The 22,134-nt window shown below is 27.4% G+C and overlaps 1 protein-coding gene across 1 annotated transcript in view; it reads left to right on the top strand.

Annotated features, from left to right (window-relative positions):
• The first annotated feature begins 2,539 nt into the window (after positions 1-2,539).
• The window catches only part of LOC123301000, a 48,276-nt gene continuing 28,681 nt past the window's right edge, over positions 2,540-22,134 (top strand). Inside the window, exon 1 of the mRNA XM_044883709.1 lies at positions 2,540-2,619. Coding sequence (XP_044739644.1) covers positions 2,547-2,619 — 73 coding nt within the window. The 5' untranslated portion in view covers positions 2,540-2,546. The remainder of the gene's footprint in view (positions 2,620-22,134) is intronic.

Raw genomic sequence — 22,134 nt, 5'->3', positions numbered from 1 at the left:
CCCTCAAATGCAATGCAGACGTCTATGAATTTAACTTCCTTACTAAGCTCATCCATAACCACCTGGTCAGGACGAAGAGTACTCTGTATGCCGGGTCCTACTCAATTGATGTTCAAGACAGGACCCGGAATAGATGAAATCCGCTAACAAGACGGTCTTGAATGGCGTTATGCCGCCGTTGTCACGCCGCGGAATAAATTGTACAGTGATTCAGCAAGTGTGGTAATGTCTCATTATAATTACTAAAACGTCGACGCCGTTTATTTTGATATTTTATTTATTTTATTTTATTTATTTATTTAAAGTCGTTTTTTAACGTCGAGGTCATTAACGACTACTATTTACAAATCATAAATTACAAAACATTTTCTAAATTTTATCTAATAAATTCTCTTTATATTTTATTTTGATATTTTGTTTATAATAATTTTTAAGTTAACAAAAAATGCATAAAAAATGAAAAATGAATCATTTTTCGTTAGCTTAAAAAAATTATTAAAGAGAATTGAAAAAAATACACTCAAACCATTACTTCTTGGATTCATGTCAAGCGCCCTACCAATTAGGCTATTCGAGTACTAAACACGAATGCAATTCTTTCAACTCAATGAATTTTTTAATTTGTTTACCCACTTACTTATTATTATTATACCATGCATATATGAAATATACATAGTATATTAAGTTTAGTCCCAAGTTTGTAACGCTTAAAAATAATGATGCTAGGAAAAAAAATTTGTCATAGGTGTTCATAAAATCACCTAATTAGTCCATTTTCGGTTGTCCGTCCGTCCGTCCGTCCGTCTGTGGTCATGATAACTCAAAAACGAAAAAAGATATCGAGCTGAAATTTTTACAGCGTACTCAGGACGTAAAAAGTGAGGTCAAGTTCGTAAATGAGCATTATAGGTCAATTCGGTCTTGGGTCCGTAGGACCCATCTTGTAAACCGTTAGAGATAGATCAAAAGTTTAAATGTAAAAAATGTTCCTTATCAAAAAATAAAAAATTTTTGTTTGAAACATTTTTTTGTAAACATCACTGTTTACCCACGAGAGCGTTAATTAGGTGCAAATTTTATAGTATGTATTAATATAGGAATTGTGTGTTGCCTATTTAAAAGTGAATATCTTTTGTTATTTACGTGACGTCAAAAAAACAAACAATTGCGCATCAACACTGTCTATACATTTTTGTATGTGTTATGTGATAAAGAAATCAACACTGACTATGCATGGTATTTCAACAATTAACTCAGTCAATTGTTTCTTTTCACTTGTTACTTATTGTTTTTGTTTACCCTTAATCATGTATACGATATTTATTTACATCATGGTCTATTCGATTATATTTGATGTTTTTAATATGATACATACAAAGTACACTAAATATTGACAAATATCTTGTCTAGTAATTTTAATATGATATGCTTGTCTAGCTATAGATATAGACATTTTAGCAAAAACATGATGATAATGACGATGACGAAGCATTGATGATGCGAATCCATAAGATTTTACCCTGCTAAAAACCGCCTAATGCGACTATAGAAGATTTCACTTCATAAAATAAATAATATAGATAAAAACATTTTTGAATTTTATAAAATTGTTAAAAAGCAATCATTCCCGTTTGTTTAATTCCTCTTAAAAATTTTTATAAACTTCATTCGCATCGATCCCATAAGTGTTAAAAGAATAAAATTGTCTAGCTAAACATTCCTAATACATGTGAAATATAGTTACAACTAAAAATATACACACTGTATACACACATATAAAAGTATACATAGCTGAGAACAAGAGCGCCCGGCGCCTGTCCCCCACCACCACTACTACTACTATATAGTTATAGAATACAAAACCATAAAATACAATACATAACAAATAACACACACACTATCTATATGATTGTATGTGATGTCAGTTGTATATGTTGCAGGAGTAAAAACATTGCAGTATAACACACCAAACAGTACTCACACTGCATGTATGTTAGATAGATGTGTAATTGTGTAAGTTTACGGAACGAAGTAGATGACTGTGAATCGTCATCATCATCATCGAATTTAAACTCACAATTTACCACTCTCACATAAACGTTCTTACTGTCCTGCCACACACAAACAATCTGACTCTTGTGATGTTGTGAGTCACACACAACACAAACAACAACAACAAGAACAACACACGTTTATTCATCATATTATCATCATCAGTGATCAACTCTGGCCCGGCGCTCCGTTGTTTCAAGACGCCTCTATACTCTACACTCTACTCTAACTCTCTACATCACTGCATTATTACGTTTTGTTATATTATCAGTTGCGTTTAGATAGTTGCATCGTGTGACACTTAAATATTTTCACATGGTTTTACTACGCTTGTCACAACAATGTGATATTATGTGATATATATATTTTTTTAAGTGCGTGTTTCAATTGTTTTATGTTAGAAAAACAAAACAAAAGAAAGTGTGTTTAATTAAGTGTCGTTTGTTTTTTTAAGTGATTTTGGATTAATTCTTTTTTTTTTAAACTTAAATAAAATGGCTTCAACAACAACTGCAACAATTAGAAATTCAACGGTTGGTGGTGATTTATCAACGTTAATTTTAAAAGGTTTGTGTGTTTTAATTATTTTTATTAAATTTAATTTATTATGATGATGACGATATCTATGATGTGTGTTTAAAATAGCATTAAATAGTTTTAATAGTGTTTGTTAAACATATGATAATTATATTATATTTATAACACGCGCGTTTTGTTTATATATTAATTTCTATTTATTAGATTAATTAATGTTTATTAATTTGGATTTGTTATTAATTAACATGTTTTTGATTTTCAAATATTTATTTAAGTAAATATATGTACGTGATGACAGTTTTTTGATGTTATGGTGGATATACAAATTTTTGATTGAGAATTATAATTATTCGAATTCATTTTTGTTTTTCGAATAATTCAGAAAGTATTGCAAATATTGAAGATATTAATTAGCAAATTTAATAGTTTTCACACATCAATAATTCGAAAAAATGAGCAAATGTTAACTGAATACAGAAATGCAGGGGTAATATAGTTTTTACGGGATAAAATTAATAAAAGTTCTGTGTTTTGAGTTTATTATATACCAAGTAAAGAAAACTAGTTTTGTTAGAGAATTATTGCATTCTGTTAATAAACCCTAGCAATTTATTTTAAGGACGTTCCCAAAAAAAAAAAAAATAATAATAATAATAATAAATGAATGTATGCAAATTAAGTTTCAAATTTTGATGGTGGATTTTGTTAGAATTTGGGAAAGGTAGACGAAAATCAGGAATAAAATTTTCCAATATATACCATAGTTCTTTTTTAAAATATTGATGCCGAAGTATTTAGAGAAAATCACTTATAGAAGAAGTAACACATAAATGCAATTCCTTTCATCACATGTTTTTAATGGAAAAACGCGTGCCGCTTGTTAGAATTTTCTTTATAGGGAAATATTTATCGTGCTTTTAACTAATTAATATTAGTTTCCCAAATTAATCTTAAGATAATTAGCCTTGTTACATAATAAAGCATACTTACTTTTAAAAACACTTCAATATATGACTCATATCAAAACACCTCAATATTTCTTTAACAGCTAAAATCTATAAATTTAACACCATAAGGGGTAGAAAAAAATGTACCTGTTTATAAAAGGCCTTAATGAGAATTCAAATATTTACGATTTAAAGATGATCCTAAGAAAATATGACTTTTTTGGGAACGTTTTTAAGAGAATTTGAAATTAAAATTTTATCGTGTTATCAATATTCGGAGGATTTTTTCATTTTAGATGAATCTTGGGCATTAATTCGGAAGATTTTTATTTAAATTCCAAAATTTAAAGTCTTTTGAAAAACTTTTAAATAAAATTAAAGGGTTTATATTTTATATATTTTATTATTTAAAATTCGTAAAATAAGTCTTGAATAACAAACACACCAATGTACTAAATTTTAGTGAAATAAGTGTTTCATTTTTTTAAATTATCGGAGTAATAACTAGTTTTAATTATGATACTTGTTACTTGTTGAGTTTTAAGAACAAGATTATTTAAATTTCAACTATATTCGAAAATATTCGTAAATTTTTTCCCTTTATAGAAATATATATGGGCTCTTTTTATTAAAGTTTATAATTTTTCCCAAATTTTCAAAATCATTTAAGTATTTGCCTAGCCGTCGCGGTTGATTGCTGATACAGTTTCTTACGATTTAAATTTTTATATGCATTTCTTTTTCTAATTGTAATTATGAATGTAATTTTAATTTTACATGCAAAACATCTTTTTGGGAATTATACTTACCTAATACGAAAATTTTACATGAAACAGTCAGCAAGTTAGCGACGAGTAACATCTTTCAAGGGAATAATTACGATTGTAGCTAATTCGTATTGATGATGACTACATCGTAGTCGAAATGTGTATGAATTATACAAAAAATTGATCTGGGCATTATGGCCAATTTGAAATTTTATTTCAAATATCTTGAATTCTAATATATAAAAGACCCCGCATGATTAGATAGGAAAATGGCTTTCTGTGAAACTTTTTCAAACCGTCCCCAATATTTTTCTCGGATCATTTTGAACAAAAGATCTTACAGCCACAAAATTTTTTATCCAGTAGTTCTCGAGTTCCGAGCGATTAAAGCTCTGGGGTACACGCAGGGGTACTTTCTCTTTGATTGGTTTACATATCTTATACCAGTACAGTAAATAAACCTTTTTTCTTGAAACTTTCTTTCGCTAAACATGAAAGAAGAAGATAAAATTTAAGAAGTTACATATGAAAACTTTTCTAATTAAATAAAAAAAATCGCACATGCACGCACCTATAAGAATCCTGCAGGAAGATAGAATTTAGGAAGTTACAAATGAATACTTTTCCTAATCAAATAAAAGAATCATGCAAGGATTAAATAAAAAATAGATTTTTATATTTTTTATTTAATCCATGTCGTTTAATTTCATAAAGAGTTCCAAATTTTTGACATCATCATTTTATATTGCAATGAATTTAGCGTTCGTGGAAACAGCTCTATCGTTAGTTTTGACGTTCATGTGACTCTAGCCTAGAAAATTAGGAACCGATTTTTTTTGCAAATTTAAATGCGAGAAACTATATTATCTTAGTTTAACTTTTAGTCTGTAATTAGCTTTCTTGCTCCTAAAGTGAGAATTTTTTGAAAAATAGCCATGAACACTTTTAAATAGAAAAACTATGATAGGGGTGCATTTTGTTAAAATATATCCCCTTAAGGACCCACAATAAAAAAAAATATGTCTCATCAGATGGCTGATGTTCAACCTTATACCATCTCCTGTGCTACTCAATTAAAATTTCAAATACAAAAAACTCGATTAAATTAAAAAAGTTTTTGTTGGGGGAACATAATTAGGTAATTTAAATAAAATCTCTATATATAAATTTCAAATTGGAATTATCCTTAACACAAAGAACGACCCAATTTAATATTAAACTAAACACCTAATAATTAACATACCATCATCGTCTCTACATATCTTTGATCGTCAACCAAAACACGATCGATCAATTTCCCAGGTATCATCAATCTCCACACAAGTCCACAATATAAGTAAATATATATGTACACAAAAAAGATCTGACTGGCCTGCCTTTAAAATAAGTGAAACAAGTAACACTTGTGATGATAAAACAAAACCAGAAAAGAAATAAAAAAAAAAACGTATAATATTTAAACACGGTAGCAGCCTTTTTCAAAAAGAAATCCACCACATTTAACTGACTGACAAATACAAATAGTTTGTAAAATATTGAAGGTGAATTTACAATTTAATAAATGGTTGGATCTATGTTGATAGATATAAATTTCCATAATAAAGAGAAAATTCTTTAACATGGTTTTTGAAGGATTGATATAGGCTATATCAATATAGGGATGTAAGTTGCGGGTAATTAACTAAATCCACGTTTTAACCATGGCGCAAGTGTCGCGTTAATTGAAATTAAAAAACTCGTTTTTCATTAATGATAGAGTTTCGATTACGGTTTAAATGTATATTTGCTTAATTAATAGCTTTCCTCCGAGAGGTTATTTATAAATTTTCCCCGAGACAGGTCAAAGAATAATAGATAGATTTTCCAATTGTTTACCCTATAAAAAGACCACTGAGTTGTGATGACGGAAAAACCAAAATGAACAAATTTGATAATTTTATGAGAACACCCATACCAAAATTTTGTTGCATTATTATGTCTAAGCGTTACAAATTTTGGACTTAATATAACTTGATATATGCCTCATTAAAAGACAATCAATTGGTCATACAGAAAAAATTGACTGGGATTTCTCGGGGTAAATATTGCCTTTGGGTAAGTTCCATAATAAAGGAATATAGAAAAACTATTAAATCTTTTTCTCCACATGCCAATTTATTTAAAGAAAAATTAGGCTTGGATCACTATTATTCGCCAATTTTGCAAAATAAGTGAATCAATAACTAGGTGCATTTAAAAAAAGAATCATGACTTATTTTTAGTAATTATTCAAATAATTTTACTCCATCAATTTTTTTTCAAACGTTTTGTACCTGTATATATATGTATTCAATATGTATTTAATGATAGAGTGTAGTGTACCTTTTAAAGTATTATTAAAGATACGTAGGTAGGTATCTCTGTATTCGGTTCTCATCATCAAGTTTACACAACTAACTTACAGTCAGAATCACAGGTGCATCTATCGAATCACTATCACTATATACTAACTATACTTAATGATTATAATATACATATACAGTGTGTCCACTGATAGAGGTAATTACACTTGTAAATTTTTATACCATGTATATATGAAATATACATAGTATATTAAGTTTAGTCCCAAGTTTGTAACGCTTAAAAATAATGATGCTAGGAAAAAAATTTTGTCATAGGTGTTCATAAAATCACCTAATTAGTCCATTTCCGGTTGTCCGTCCATCATAGGTCAATTGGGTCTTGGGTCCGTAGGATCCATCTTGTAAACCGTTAGAGATAGAACAAAAGTTTAAATGTAAAAAATGTTCCTTATCAAAAATTAAACAACTTTTGTTTGAAACATGTTTTCGTAAACATCACTGTTTACCCGTGAGGGCGCCAATTAGGCGGAAATTTTATAATATGTACTATACTTGATTAACAGTTATGTATGTGTCACATATTTGTATGTGTAATGCGATAAAGAAAATATCAACACTGACTATGCATGGTATTTCAACAATTAACTCAGTCAATTGTTTGTTTTCACTTGTTTTAAAGTCATTTTTTATAAAACAGTTTTGATTATTCTGAAAAGTATATAGATATATTTGAAACTTCTAAATAATGTATAGGATAACCAAAAAATTGGAATCACTATTTATTCTTTTGGTAAACTACCCTTTCTTTTTATAAATGTTACTAAGAAAAGTTGCAATTAACAATTATGACTTTAATACAAAATTTCAAGAATATCGTTCCTTTGACAGTTCCATTCTTAGTAAATGTTGCTTTTTCCGAGAAAATAAATTTTCTTATTAATTTCCACAGAACGGTCAAACAGAACACTCTCGGATAGTTTTGATTGTAGAATTCTTTTGAAAATTATTAAAAAGATTGTCTAAACTTGCAAAGTAATAATAGTCTTAATAGTCTAAAGTCGATTATAGACTATTTCAATAAAAAACGACGTTATAATTAAAGTATACAGATTTTCTTAATATTTTGTATAGAGTCATCATAATTGTTAGTTGCAAACAACTTTTTCTTTTCTTTTAGTAACTTTTTGTTAACTTATAAAAAGGAAGGATAGTTTACCAAAAAGAAAAATAGTGATTCCAAATTTTTAGCTAACCTGTATATATTATTTAGAAGTTTTAAATATTCCTACATACTTTTCAGAATAAGCAAAATTTTTTATAAAGAATGATTTTATTCCCTAAAATGCTAAATAAGACAATTTACAGCTATAGTTATAGTAACCTCCATCCTCATGGACACACTGTATATATGGTATAGGTATGGTATGGTATACAATTATATAGGCAATGTCTTTAGTATGTGATAGGTTTCACAGCTGTTACTTTACACCAGCACCAGAGTATGAATACCTATTACTACAGGTACCTTATATACCTTACACCAGCAGTCTTTTAATCAAATGTTCATAAACATTATACATTTCTTCTCTAAACAGTTGCTGCAGTTGTATTTAGTTTTTTTTTTATAAATAAAAAATATTGCTGACCATTTTGATCGTACCAGGTGTTGCATTACCTAATTATTTCCATATTTTTTTAAAATAAAGTAATACCGTATGTTTCATGTTAAATCAATTAATGCGAATAAAAAAATAGTTAAATATTCAACTCTTTTTTAACCAGCTGGTATTAACCTGGCGCGGTATAACCAGATTAGACATATTTTTATAAAATTTTATTGATTGATAAATACACATATGATAATAAATTTTCTATCGAAATTATCTTTTTCCTGAAACCAATTTCGGTTGATTAACAGATTGGCTAACATACGCTAAAAGTAACGATAGAGCTGTTAGAAGACAATTTCCGTAAACATATAAGTCAATGTATTTTTTTGGATTGACATTTTTTGTTAGTTAATTTTTTTTATACCAATTAGAAATTAAAAAGATCTGTTCCTAATAAAATCGTATTTTAATAACTAATATATGTCCTTCCTTTTTTTTTGGTCAAGTATATCGTTTTCAGGTTTGAATCTGCTTTATTTAAAATTAAAAAAAAAAATAAAAAATTGTCGTTTTCGGGGCTGAAAAAAAAACAGCTATAAAAACAAACATTTTTAACAAAAATCAAAGTAATTAGGAATTATTTTAACGCTTCACTAATATTGCAAACAAAAATCTGATCTCCATTTTTACAAATTTTTTAGTTTTGGATCACTATAAGGCCTGGAATCGTATCAACTAGGGTACCTTGTTTATTTTTTGGCCACACTTTACCGGCCTGTAATTCGAAGAATTTTTAATTTTTTTTTTACAATATTTTTATTATAATTTTAAAATGTTAATAAATATCATATGAAAAAATGGCTTCAAAAATGTTTTTCATTTTTTTTATAATCTAAGTTTGAAAAATGACTATAATGACGCTTTTAGACCGGAATACCCCCTTAAATAAACACTTTAACTTTTGAAAAAACCTGTAATTAAATAGATATCATAATACCTGCTGACACTGCGTATATGACCTTAGCAGTTAATCACGCAGTATAATCATAAATTTAAATTAAAAAAATTTAAAAAAAATAGTACCCTTGAAAATTCTGCTAAAAAATTTAAAAAAAATTTTACAATGCGAAAGTTTTATTTTTTTAGATTGTTTTCAGCCAGGAAATTGGCTATTTAATCGTTCTTTTTAACATTAAACTGTTGTAGATCGAAAATAATCGGATTAATCAAAAACCTGACGAGTAAACTATTTAAATTTTTTTACACGTTTATCAACATTCCTTAGTCGTTGTGTGCGTAGTCATAAAAGGAACAATAAAATCGATGCCAGCGCTTCCAGTGAAAAATTTTGGCGATAAAGGAGGCTGTTATGACTAATTTGCAATTCTTTACATGTTAATGTTATAGAAAATGTTAAATTAAAATTATTGAAAAACACTAATTAATTAAAATTAATGCATAAAAATTGTGAAAATAAGAAATCAAATTGCACAAATATTATTTATCAAATGTAAATTATCATAATTATTTATTAAAATTTGTGAGACAATAATATTAAATTTTAATGTAAGTAATAAATGCAATCCATACAATTATATATGCATCCATACAATTCTATAATTAAAAAAGTGTATCGTTACCATGGAAACGCCTCCAATAAAACTGCACAATGCAAATAACCTTTTTGTAGCATTGGATTATTTACTTCATCACTTAAAACTACCTCTATTAGCTACGAAAAGTAGCTTTGGGACTAGAGTAATTTATTTATTTATAAACAACTTATTTTAGCGATAAAATAATGCTGCAAGATTGCAATTTGTACCAGACCGTTCATGGTCACGTATAATGATAATAAAAAAATGATTTTGAAATTTTATTAGAATTAAATCAAATAATTTTTTTTTTAAATAAATCTTTCTTATCATTTTTAGTTTATTTCTAAGCAGGTAATTAACTAATAATTTTAAACCTTGCAAATTACAGGTGGAAATAAAAATATGTTCACGTAATATATTTTCTTATTATTTATATGCATAATTAAAATTTTCCATATTTTAAAAACATCTGGTTAAAACTAGCTTAACTTGCAAAAGATTAAACAGAGTAACAACTGATTAATTTATTATTAATAAATATTTTATACAAAAATAAATACAAAAATTCACACCACATTTATAAAAATATATATTACTAGTCGACCCGTACAGAATTCCGCAGTGGCTATAGAAATTGTATATAAGTGACGCAAAATATCAACAGTAATTTACTTTCTTTTTATTGCTTGTAGGCAATTTCATTACTGATATGATATATAAATTACATACTGAAAAAAAATCTTGGTGCGATACATTTTTAAACCGTCGAACTAGTTTTCGTTGTTAGCCAGCACAATTAGCTTTAAAATGGGCGGTAAATCATGGAAATTGATAAAGGAATAATGGAAGATCTCGCGGAGTGGCAGAAAAACAGACTAGAGAAATAATTAATATATAAGATACAAATTATTAATCAGGAATATTTTTTATTTTATAAAATAGATTGTATCATTCATAAAACAAATATATTTAAGGTTGTACCAACACGGTACCTGGTATGGACCCACAGATAAGTATGGACTCACAGATAAGTAAAAAAGTAACGAAAATATAATGTAGTTAAAATTATTGTTATTTTTGGAGTCGGTGTCAGCCAAGGAAACAACTCTGATAGAACAGTTCGCTACATGAGCTTGGCTGACACCGACTCCAAAAATAACAATAATTCTAACTGTATTATATTTTCGTTATTTTTTTTACATTTTAATGCATATTAATTTGTTTTTCTTTTGAAGTCGGTTTTCTTTTTGTTTTTTTTTTTTTTTTGTTTGTTTGATTTATTGAATCTAAAGTACACTAACTAATTTGTCACTAAAAAAAGAATCATTGAAATCGGTTGGCGTGGTATTGAGTTATTCGTCCTCATGTCATGCAAATTTATGACTTTTATGGTTTTCTTATTTATGCCGTTGTCAGACCACACGGAAGACACCAGCTTTCAAATAGATAAAGAATTATCAAAACCGGTTCACTCAGTCGAAAGTTCTGAGTTAACACACATAAACAAATAAACAAAAAAAAATACAGTCGAATTGATAAACTCCTTCTTTTTTGGTTGAAGTCGGTTAAAAATTCTCAAACATACGATCGGTTTATGGAAATATTCATGAAACAAAACAATTTGTTTTGTCTTCATCTAAAAACAACAATAATTTGACGCCAGAATGATTTGATACGCAAATAAAATAAATATACACACGCAATAAAATTAATTTTTTTTTTGTTTTGGTTAAATTTTAAAATAATAAAAATTAGGTGGAATAATACTTTACTATCAACATGAATGAACTTTTAACACTTGTTTTCACATCAATAAAACTAGATGTATAATTGTTCCGGCGCGGCAAAGAGCGGCGCTTAAATAATTATTTTAAATATTATTGATAACCTAATAATAATTTTTAATTTATATTATAAATAAAATAGCGAAAAATAATAAAAAAATATTTAATAATAATTAAGACATGTGTTTTTTGAGTTAATAAGTAATAATTTGTAAATATTTATGTACATTTTAAATCTTAATATATATATTTCTTGTGTGCGTGTGTACGTGACTGAACTCCTCCTAGACGGCTGGACCGATTTTGATGAAATTTTTTGTGTGAGTTCAAGGGGATTCGAGGATGGTTTAGATTTACAATTTGGTCCAGTACAACTGTTTTTGAGGGCTCCGTACCAAAAAAATGAAATTTCATTAAATGGTGGGAGCGCATATAAATCATATCACATTATGTATACTATGTGTACTATGTATTTTTAATAGTATTCAGGTATTGTCAATAGGCATTTATTAGAGCCATATGCGAGCGCAGCGAGCTCTACTATCAAAGGTCAGGCCAAAGGTCGAAGGTCAGGCCACTCCAATAAATAGGAGTTAAATTGGGGTTTAGCGGGATGGGTTTAGCGGACAGGCTAAACGTAGTATAGGTATTCATGAATTGGAGTTACGTTTTTACGGGACAACGTCCGTCGGGGCCGCTAGTATTTTGTAATTATTTTCTTCGAATTTTAATTATTTATTAATCGTTCTTTTATTTCATTTATGTCATTATTACGTTTAAAAAATACGCTTAAAGTCTATCGATAATTGTAGGTCAAAATCATATAAATCAATCTGAAGTAATTGAGATAGAAAAATTTTTTTATAGTTTCACTTTTTCATGGAAGAAACTTAGCAATAATCTGCTAATAAACTTTTTGTAATCTTCATTATAAATTACCAAACAAATTTTAAAAAAACAGATTAAATTCACACTTAAATGCTTAAAAACAGGATGCTGTTTATCCGGCTACAAATTTACTTAACAATTATAGCTGAAAATAAACTCTGATAAAATTATTTATTATTATACTAAAGGCGCCATTAATTATATTTAAAAAAAACATTTGCTACTTGAAAAAATTACAAAAAATTACGTAATAAATAAAATTTCCAAAAAAATAACCATTCAAACCTTCAAAAAACAAAATTGAGAAAATAAAATTACTCAATAAATTACAATTTGAATAAAAAAAAAGTTAAATGAATGCAAATTTAAATAAATGTATAAAAAAATATTAAAAATTTTAAAATAAATTTATCAATTTATTTGAAAAAAAATTGGCAGATCAATTAATCTTTGTATAAAAAAAAAAAGTAATAATTTATAGGAGTACAAAATCGTTACTTATGTTCGGCTCAAAAGTATCTTTTCTCTATTGTAAGGTATTTAAAGTTAAGGTTATTTAAGGTATTTAAAGTTACTGTACATTTTCTAAAGTTTAATTAAATTATTTTATTATTTTATCAACATTTTTATTTATAATATTTAGAAAACTGTTCAATGATAATTTTTCTAAGAAAACATCTGTGTAAATTTGAATAAAAATTTAAAAGTAAGACTTTGTTACTTGCAAAAAATTATTGTTGTACTTACGTTATAATATTTTTATAAAATTATCTTCCAATGCCAGTTAATTTCACACAATTTTTGTAATCAATGAAAGATAAAAACAAATTAACTATGACGTTATGTTTTTAATTATTTATAAATAAAATTTGGAAAAACATAACAAATTGATGTAATAATTTACGTCAGATAAATTTTTTTTTTTTTGTTAAAAAAGATTGTTTTCTTGTTGTAATATCAACGAACTGTTATCAATTGTCGTAATTCTAGATTGATGACAACTATATTTTCATGATTTAAATAAGACGTAGAAATTTGATTTTTTTAAATTTCGCATAGGGAAACATAGACTGAATAAAATTTCTGTAATAGTGTCCCATTTTTAAATGCAAGGGCTAAAAACTTTAAAATCCAACCAACTCCTCTATAATCGACAAACTCAGTCTGACCAACTCGTAATTACAATAATACGCCGGGCCTGTAAAACCTTCGGTCTATTTTTTCCGATTACCATTAGTATCATATAAATATTATCAGAGATAATAAATAAATGAAAACTCTAGGATATTTCGAAATAAATTTCGATATTTTTTCCCAATTTCCTAGATCAATTTATTTACTTTATTTTAAGATAATATTTTGTTGCTATACTTTAATTTATAAGAAGTCAATTTACTTATTTACTTATTTTATTGAATTAAGGAGGTCTTTACGCCGACAGTGTTAATTTAAAAAAATGTACAATTTTCTTCCAGGTAATGAAAGGACTACCTTAATATTTGTAAATGTGAGCAAAGTTTTGCATTATTTGAACCCTTAAGCTGTACTTTTCTTGTTTCCACTAACTAGAGGCAGTACCGAATAAAAATGTTTAAACTTTCATATTTTGGTGTAAAACTTCGACTTGATGGTCACCTGGTGTCTCTCCCAATTTTCCACCAATAATTCTACGATTAAATCTCGATTTCACTCGAGAGTCGAGTGGAGAGGTTTAGCAAAGATTTCATAAAACAAAATTTAAAAAAAAAAAAACATTCATGTTTCTTAAATTTTCTTTTACAAATAACTATTCATTTTGTCGCCCTCTTAGTTGGTTTAGGCGTAACCAATTCCATCCGCGGTATGCTTAGGGTAGCGGGTTCGATTCCCGCCGTCGCAACAAAATTAATTTAATTAATAGTTGTGATGGGCTGGTGTAGTGCATGGTATCTGCATGAAGGAGGTGCACTCAGCCTCTGAAATTGAGGAGCTGATGAATGAAGTTATCAGCGGAAAGGTGGTAAAACACATATATGGTATCACAATGGGCTTTATAGCCAAAGTGTGTCCTTCGTGGACAGCCAATATAACCTAACCTACTATTCACTTTATGTGTAATTTTCAAAAAATAAAACAAAAATTCTAAATATGTATATAATAATAACAAATAGATGCTAAAAAGATAAAAATTAAAAAATTAAAAAAGATAATGTCAACTTGAACCAATATGACGCCTTAACATCCATCTAACATTACAACAAATTGTAAACGTGGCTGTAAATGTAAAACAAGACTGTAAAACAGGAAGTAATAATTTATCTTATTGCAAATAAACTATGCATGCATTTAAATGTGTAAGTGTAAGTAAAAAAATGATTGCATTTTTAAGAAACTATTTTAAAATGTTCATGCATGTGATGTATATAAAAAAAAAAAAAAAAAAAAAAAACAAAACATGTCCTTACTAAAATATTTTTAACAAATCATTTTTAAAACATAAATTTTCTACATGGTTTGTTCTTCTAATTATTAAGTACCACACAATCTCTTAATTTAACATATTTATTTGTATACAAGAGCACTCAAAACTTATCATACCACCCAGCACTATTTTTAATAACCACTTATGTTGGGAAAGACCTTAGACCTCAACCTAATTATTTTGTTTAATCTTTCCAAAAATTATTACTATATTGCTGAGAATATATATCTACGAATTTATCAAATTTACAGACAAATCATCCAATTTTCTAGAGCAATATCAACGAAGGATTAATAAGGAATATTTAGATGGTAAAAAATCATTAATTTATAAAAAGATAAAAACGAGTTGAACAAGAATTTGATGACAAAATAAATACAATTGAAGATATTTATTTATTAAGGGAAGTACAACCGCCAAAGCAAGTTTAGACTTTTGGTTGAAATTATTTATACCTTATTTTCAACTTTGAACCCGAAGTATAATGGATCCGGCAAAACCTGTTAATCCATACGAATGACAAAAAACGTTAAATTAATTCGCCGTCAAATAGGCCAAAAAAAAAAATATACCCGGTAATTTATTTTGTGTACTTTTATGAGGATTATATTGTTCAATAGTTTTCGTATTTTAAACAAATATTTTTGGCTCTTCCAGTTACTTGGTATACCAATTTTTAAACACACAGTAATGAATATTTGCGGAGGCATTAAAACAAATTAAGAAAAATGTTAAATATTTCAATTATATTATTATTATTGTTAGTTTTTGAATGTGATTTATGACAATACAACTTAAATTGGGATGACAGAGAAAGGAATTATTAAAATTAAAATAATTACTTTCTTTTGACATTCATAAAAAATTTCGATAATTATTCTTAATTATTTTACTTTTTATTTTAAATATATATAATACTTTGGAATTAACCTTATCCAAATTAGAAACGTGTTTAAAATTAAGCGCGCAAAGCTGTAAAATTTTTTCTCATTTTAGAAACATTTTCCTCAATAAAATCAAATTAAAATTTGCTTGTTATAGTAGAGTAGATTCGAATTTCTAGGGAAATGCTGAAAATTTCAGTTAACGAGTTCTTGTTTTACTGAATCTGTTTTTTTGAAATTCGAGTAACAATTTGAAATTCGAGGTCAAATATGCATTCGAGTAAGTGAAATTAAATAATTCGATACATCGCGTTTTGGAGCGTTTAACGAAAGGAAATTTTTTCAATTTTTTCTTCTTATCGAGGATTTTTTCTTACAGTGGTTCGAGTTATCGAGATTCTACTGTATTTTTCTTTTTTCTGACTAAATGATATTTAATATTTATTAACATAATATCTGGAGAAAGTCTTTCTTATTCAAATAATTATTTAAATAGATATCTAATCGAAACAATTACTTTGAAAGTTTTATGGCTTAAATAATCTACGTGAGTTAAGTACTTCTTTTTGCGTTAGGTCCATAAATTAAAAATGTTAAAAGAATATATATTGTCGCTTAATATTTTATTAAAACAAGTTTTCAAACAAAAGTAACGAAATACCAAATTTTTGTTATTAAACGCTTTCATTTACCTGTCATGGTTTAAAAAATAGGAATAGAAATTTCGGGATTCATAGTTTAGAAATCGAGATATAGTGCCCCTTATAGACAGTTTAACACGTTTGTATGAAATTACATCCTTGAGTGTACCTAAATTTTTTCTATGATTAATATTTCTAACTATTCAAAAATTTTAACTAATATTTTATAAAGTTTCTAATAGAGGGTAATTATTATTCTCTCTCAATTACGATTACTATTTTAGATTGATATCTGATTGTTTATGTATTTATTTGTACGTATGTGAACATTGTTTCCTGCACTTGCCAATAAAAATAATATCAATTTCCGATTGGCGCCAATCGTTACCTAATAACGTTACGATAAATCAAAAGGCGTGTAGAAAGTAGATTAAGGAAAGTCGGGAGAGGTTCCAAAAATATAATTTTCCGAGGCTGGTACTTCTGTGTCACAAAACATGCACTTGTTTTAGTATTTTAAGTGATATAGCTATAATATATTATGTGAATTACATGTACGGTTTTAGTAATATCACTTAGAATGGTTCAATTTTTACGTTTATTTTGGCATTGGAGTGTACATTTTGGAATCATCATTGATGCTATATTTGTAGGATATAAATTTTTAGACGCCATATATGATTTTATAAAACCCACTTGTATCTATTTCTCAATTTAAACAAGTGAAAATAAACAATTGACTGAGTTAATTGTTGAAATACCCTATATAGAATGTGTTGAATACCAGTTATGGTATTGTTTTTGGGAATAACATAAGTTTAAAAAGTTTAACGAGTTTAGTATGAAATTACAATAAAAAAATGAGTACTATTTGAACCTACCTACAAATTTTCAACTCTTTCTTAGTTTTTGAGAAAATAGAAACCAAAGTTTAAATCTTCCTTAATTTGAATCTTCAAGGGAAAACTAAAGATATTTACAAAAAAATGTATCTAACAAAAATTGTTTAATTTTTCCTAAAAAATTGATGGTCGATGAGAGTCGATTTTCATCCATCTAATAAACAGATGGGACAGATTTTGTTGATTTTTAAACTCTCCTATCATAATTTTCTATCGAAAAGTGTTTTTAATTAAATTAATTTTAATCATTTGTCCGAAACCACCACAGTTTGTCCGAAAAATAAATTTTTCGGACAAACAAATGAACGGTTTTTTTTCAGACAAACCTATACCATTACTTTCATAATTAAATTATCTTCCTTCTTTACAAGATGGTTTTCAAGATGGGTCATATGGATCGAAGACCCAATGACTCAGAGTTGTTCATTTACAAACTCACATTCGTTTTATAAATCATAAGACTCTTTAATGATGTATGAGCATGGTAGTGGGGGCACAAATTTAAAAATAGACATTTTCAATTTTGATGATAAATTTATATTATTACTTGACGATATAAGACGAAAAGTAAGAATACAATTTTTCGATATCTGGCTTAATTTTCAAAAAATCGAAAATTGAAAAGTTTGTTTAATTATTTAGCTTTCGATATTTCGAAAACCAAGACACATATCGAAAAATTTTATTCTTATTTTTCGTCTACATTCATGAAGTTATAACAAAATTCATCATCAAAGTTGAAAATAAGATAAAAATAATTTCAACCCTTAATCTACCCTGCTCTTACATCCCTTATATGGACGGTGACACTTAGTTTTTTCTTTTCTAATTCATTGCTAATATGTTTACTTTCTATTAAAAAGTTTTTTTTTAAATTTGTAAAGAGCCAATGTATTTTATATCGATTTTTAATGACTTTTTTCTTAAAAATTTGCACGGATACCTAAGCTGAAATTTTAACCACATATTCTTTGAGTAAAAGACTACCTACAAACAAATTTTGAGCCTTTAAATCAAACATTGTTGACATGCTCATACATCCTTAAGTATCGACAAATGGAAATGGCCTAATTATGTGATTTTATGGACACCTGTAACATCAATATTTGTAAGCTTTAAAAACTTGGGAGTAAATTTACTACACTCTGGTATCTTTCATATATACAGGGTATAATAATGATTTGTACAAAAAACAAATCTACGTCTAAATACCTTAATGAATCAAAACATACAAAAAAATAAGAGTTTTATTCATTTATTTTTGTACATACATACATATTTATAAACATACATACAAAATACAATCATAAATAAAATACCAAAGTTATAGCAACAACAACAACAACTTAAGTAATGGTTTATAATACACAAGGTTGCCACTAGAGTTTATAAATGTATGTATGTATGTATATATATGAATATTGTCCTCGGGTCATTGCTGGCGGCGCCACTGTCTCCATACTGGCGCCGCAATCAAGTTCGGTCCGACTGACCGACTAGTGTCTGATGCCGGACCACAATGACCAATAACAACATATACATACATAGATACATACATTCATACATACCATATAGACTTATAATAAACACTATACAGTTTTTAGAGCTACAGCTAAGCGCTCTGGCTGGCTGACTGGGACAATGCTGATGTATGTATAAAATAGTTGTAAGATATTTTTATTATTTAATCTGTTGTTAGTACACAAAACATATAGTCTAGGAGTTAATGATAGAATTTACCTAAAAATACATTAAATTGGAAAATAATATCAAGCATACAAACGCTTTTTTTTCGTTTTTGAATTCTGAATTTGCTTAGTTGAATTTATATTAGGTTTTTGGTAGTACATACTATATTAAAATAAATAATGAAAATAATAAAGAATAATTTTATTATTTGGGTAAGTTTTTTTATTTTATGTCAAAATTTTTCGAACTTGCGTTCATTTTGAAGAGATTAATGTCAAATTTTCATTTTAAAAACATTTGAAATCAAGAATTGCGAGGAATCCTCTTAAATGAATTTAGTGAGATAATGGAAGCAAATATCAACTTGCATTTTGAGAATATGAGAGTTTCCAATACTTTCGAAAAAGTCACTTAAAATAATTCATACAGCCCTAATATATCGAGTAATTTTACAGTTTCAGATAAACGATTAATTTTGAAAAATATGTATTGAAATACTTGCTTTCGAAAAATACGTTCTCAGAAGTTATAGAAAATTAAACTTATTATAATTTGATCTGACCATTTTTTCGCTAAGTTTATGATTAAAGTTTGAAAATTTCGCATTTTAGAACATTGTGTATACGAATTATGGAAATTAGAAAAAAAAACTTTGATCATAATTTAAAAATAGTTAAACTTGTATTTTCTACAACTTAAGTTTTATTCAGATTTAAATTTTCCCAATATCAATCAAAAAATTAAATTCAAAACAAAGTTTTATGTATCTCTATGGTGATATCTTCCTGTAGCCAGATCTTGGATAAAACTAAAAATACAAAGCGTAATTTTCCTTGAAATATATGGTATTAAGCAGTTGGACTAATAATAGTAATACAACAGTTGTGACTATGGAGTCTTAGGTCTTATCAAAATGTTTTTTAATCCGATCTATGTAACTATTTAACTCTCTGTTTAGTGTTGTTGTCGTTGCAGTTGTTGTGTGACTGTGTTTTTTTGTTTTGTTCATTATAGATTCTCTCACAAAGTTATTTATTGTCTATTTATTAAGTAGATTATCTATATCTATTCTACCCATCTATTTATCCACCATTCGAATCATCTTGGTTGTTGCTAGTTTGGAAAAGGACGTTTGTTTTTTACTATAATTTCACATTTACATATAAAATAACTTGATGATTCTATTTAAAAAAAATATTCATGATCCAATCTCCATAACTAATATTATATTTTCCCCTCTTCATATATTTTAAACGAAAATATGCTTTTATTGCAATGGGAAATGGTCTGTCCAGTTTTTGAAAACATACAATAAATAAACGAGCGGAAAGAGGGGCAAAGACGAATTTTTGACACTAACTCAACTAAAATACCAAAGTAAGACAATACAGATGTTCTAAAGGAAGGGAAAATTGGAAAGTTTACACTCAGAAATGCACATCCTTACTCCACCTACATGACTAAATTTTCAACTTTCTAGCTGTACTGAAGTTTGAAATCACAAAATTGACGAAAAAAATCGTTTTTATCCTAAAAATCTCTGCTCAATTTAGTCTCCCTTTTTTTACATCGATCCTAGTAAACAACCCTACATACCGAATTGCAACTCATTTTAATAGCTGGCGAAGACTAATATAATTGGGGGAAAGTATTATCCTACAAATAAATCTGCAAAAATGTTTTCTGGGGTTATGAAACTGATTTATAATACAACGTCCACCTCTTCCTGTTGATCTTCGATATAGTGCATAAGTCTATATTTTCGAGAGAAATATGACTAAAAACTGCCTTAGATTTTATTTAAAAGTCACCTTAGATTTTAAGATTTAAGAATGTTCGTGTAATGCAGTTCATTCTCTTATTTAACCTTATGATAATTTTTGTTGGATATATGGGAGAAAATATTTTACAACCGTTGAGACCAATTTAAAAATATGGAAATTTTTCTTTCACTTAACTTTTGAGTTGAATCGGAATTAGCACTATCCGATAATTTGAAAATTTTTAAAACGAGTTACATTAATAGTTTTTCAAACTTATTCTCGTATATGGGGGCATAAAATATCTTAGGTTGTGATGAAAACGAACATGTCTTAAGTTTTCTATTCGGAAGTTAGCTTGGTAGCTTGAACTGACTTGTTCCGATATTTCATTCTTGTTCATGTATTATTTATAGTTCAATCAGTTGAAATAAATAACTCAAAAACTTGGTTTCTGAATGAAAACATTATCATACTGATACCATGCAAAGCTGACGCCATGGTGCTGAAACATACATTTACACATAGGTGTATCATTTTCAACATAATTCCTGATGGGTCATTTCATCCGAAAAATGTCAGCATGAGTTTGTAGCCTATAAGCGAAAAACAACATTTCCTTTATTTGAACATAAACATTTTGAGATTATTAACAAAAAAACACTAAACTACCCCATTAAAGGTTTTTAACATAAAAATTTAATTAATATGCAACTCGGTTATCACATTTGTGTATAAAATTAAAACCATTTAAAGGGCGTTAACAATGTGAAAATAATTTTCATGTATTTTTATTCCACATAATAAAAGCATACATATATGACATCATTTTATACATTTTAATGCGTGTAGGCTTCTCTTTGAATGTTGTGTAGGTTTTTTTTTCTCTCTCCTGTATTACTTTATAAATATTATGGGCAGTTAGTTAATAGTCAGCACATAATATCAGTTAATGCAGATGCAGTTCATTTAATAATGAAAAAATAAATAAAAACACAACAAAACGAAACGACCATGTAGAAAACATATTAAAGACATGACTCATTTTAATTCCTTCACAAAAAAAATACTAAACGGAATTAATTATTTAATATACTTTCTTTATTCTTTGTTGATGTGCTAATAAGTGTTTCCATCATCTGACATGTTTAATCGGATGTGTTCAGTTTTTTTTTTTTAATATCTTGAAGTGGTTAAATTAAGATGGACGTCACAAACGGCGATTAATTTAGCAAGAGGGAACGAAATGTTAGTTTTTGCCATTAGATGCAA

Source organism: Chrysoperla carnea, chromosome 5, assembly GCF_905475395.1.
Source record: "Chrysoperla carnea chromosome 5, inChrCarn1.1, whole genome shotgun sequence".
In the NCBI taxonomy this organism is placed as follows: Eukaryota; Metazoa; Arthropoda; class Insecta; order Neuroptera; family Chrysopidae; genus Chrysoperla; species Chrysoperla carnea.
Note: the sequence above shows the minus strand (reverse complement) of the source record. Positions and strands in the feature narration are given on the sequence as shown.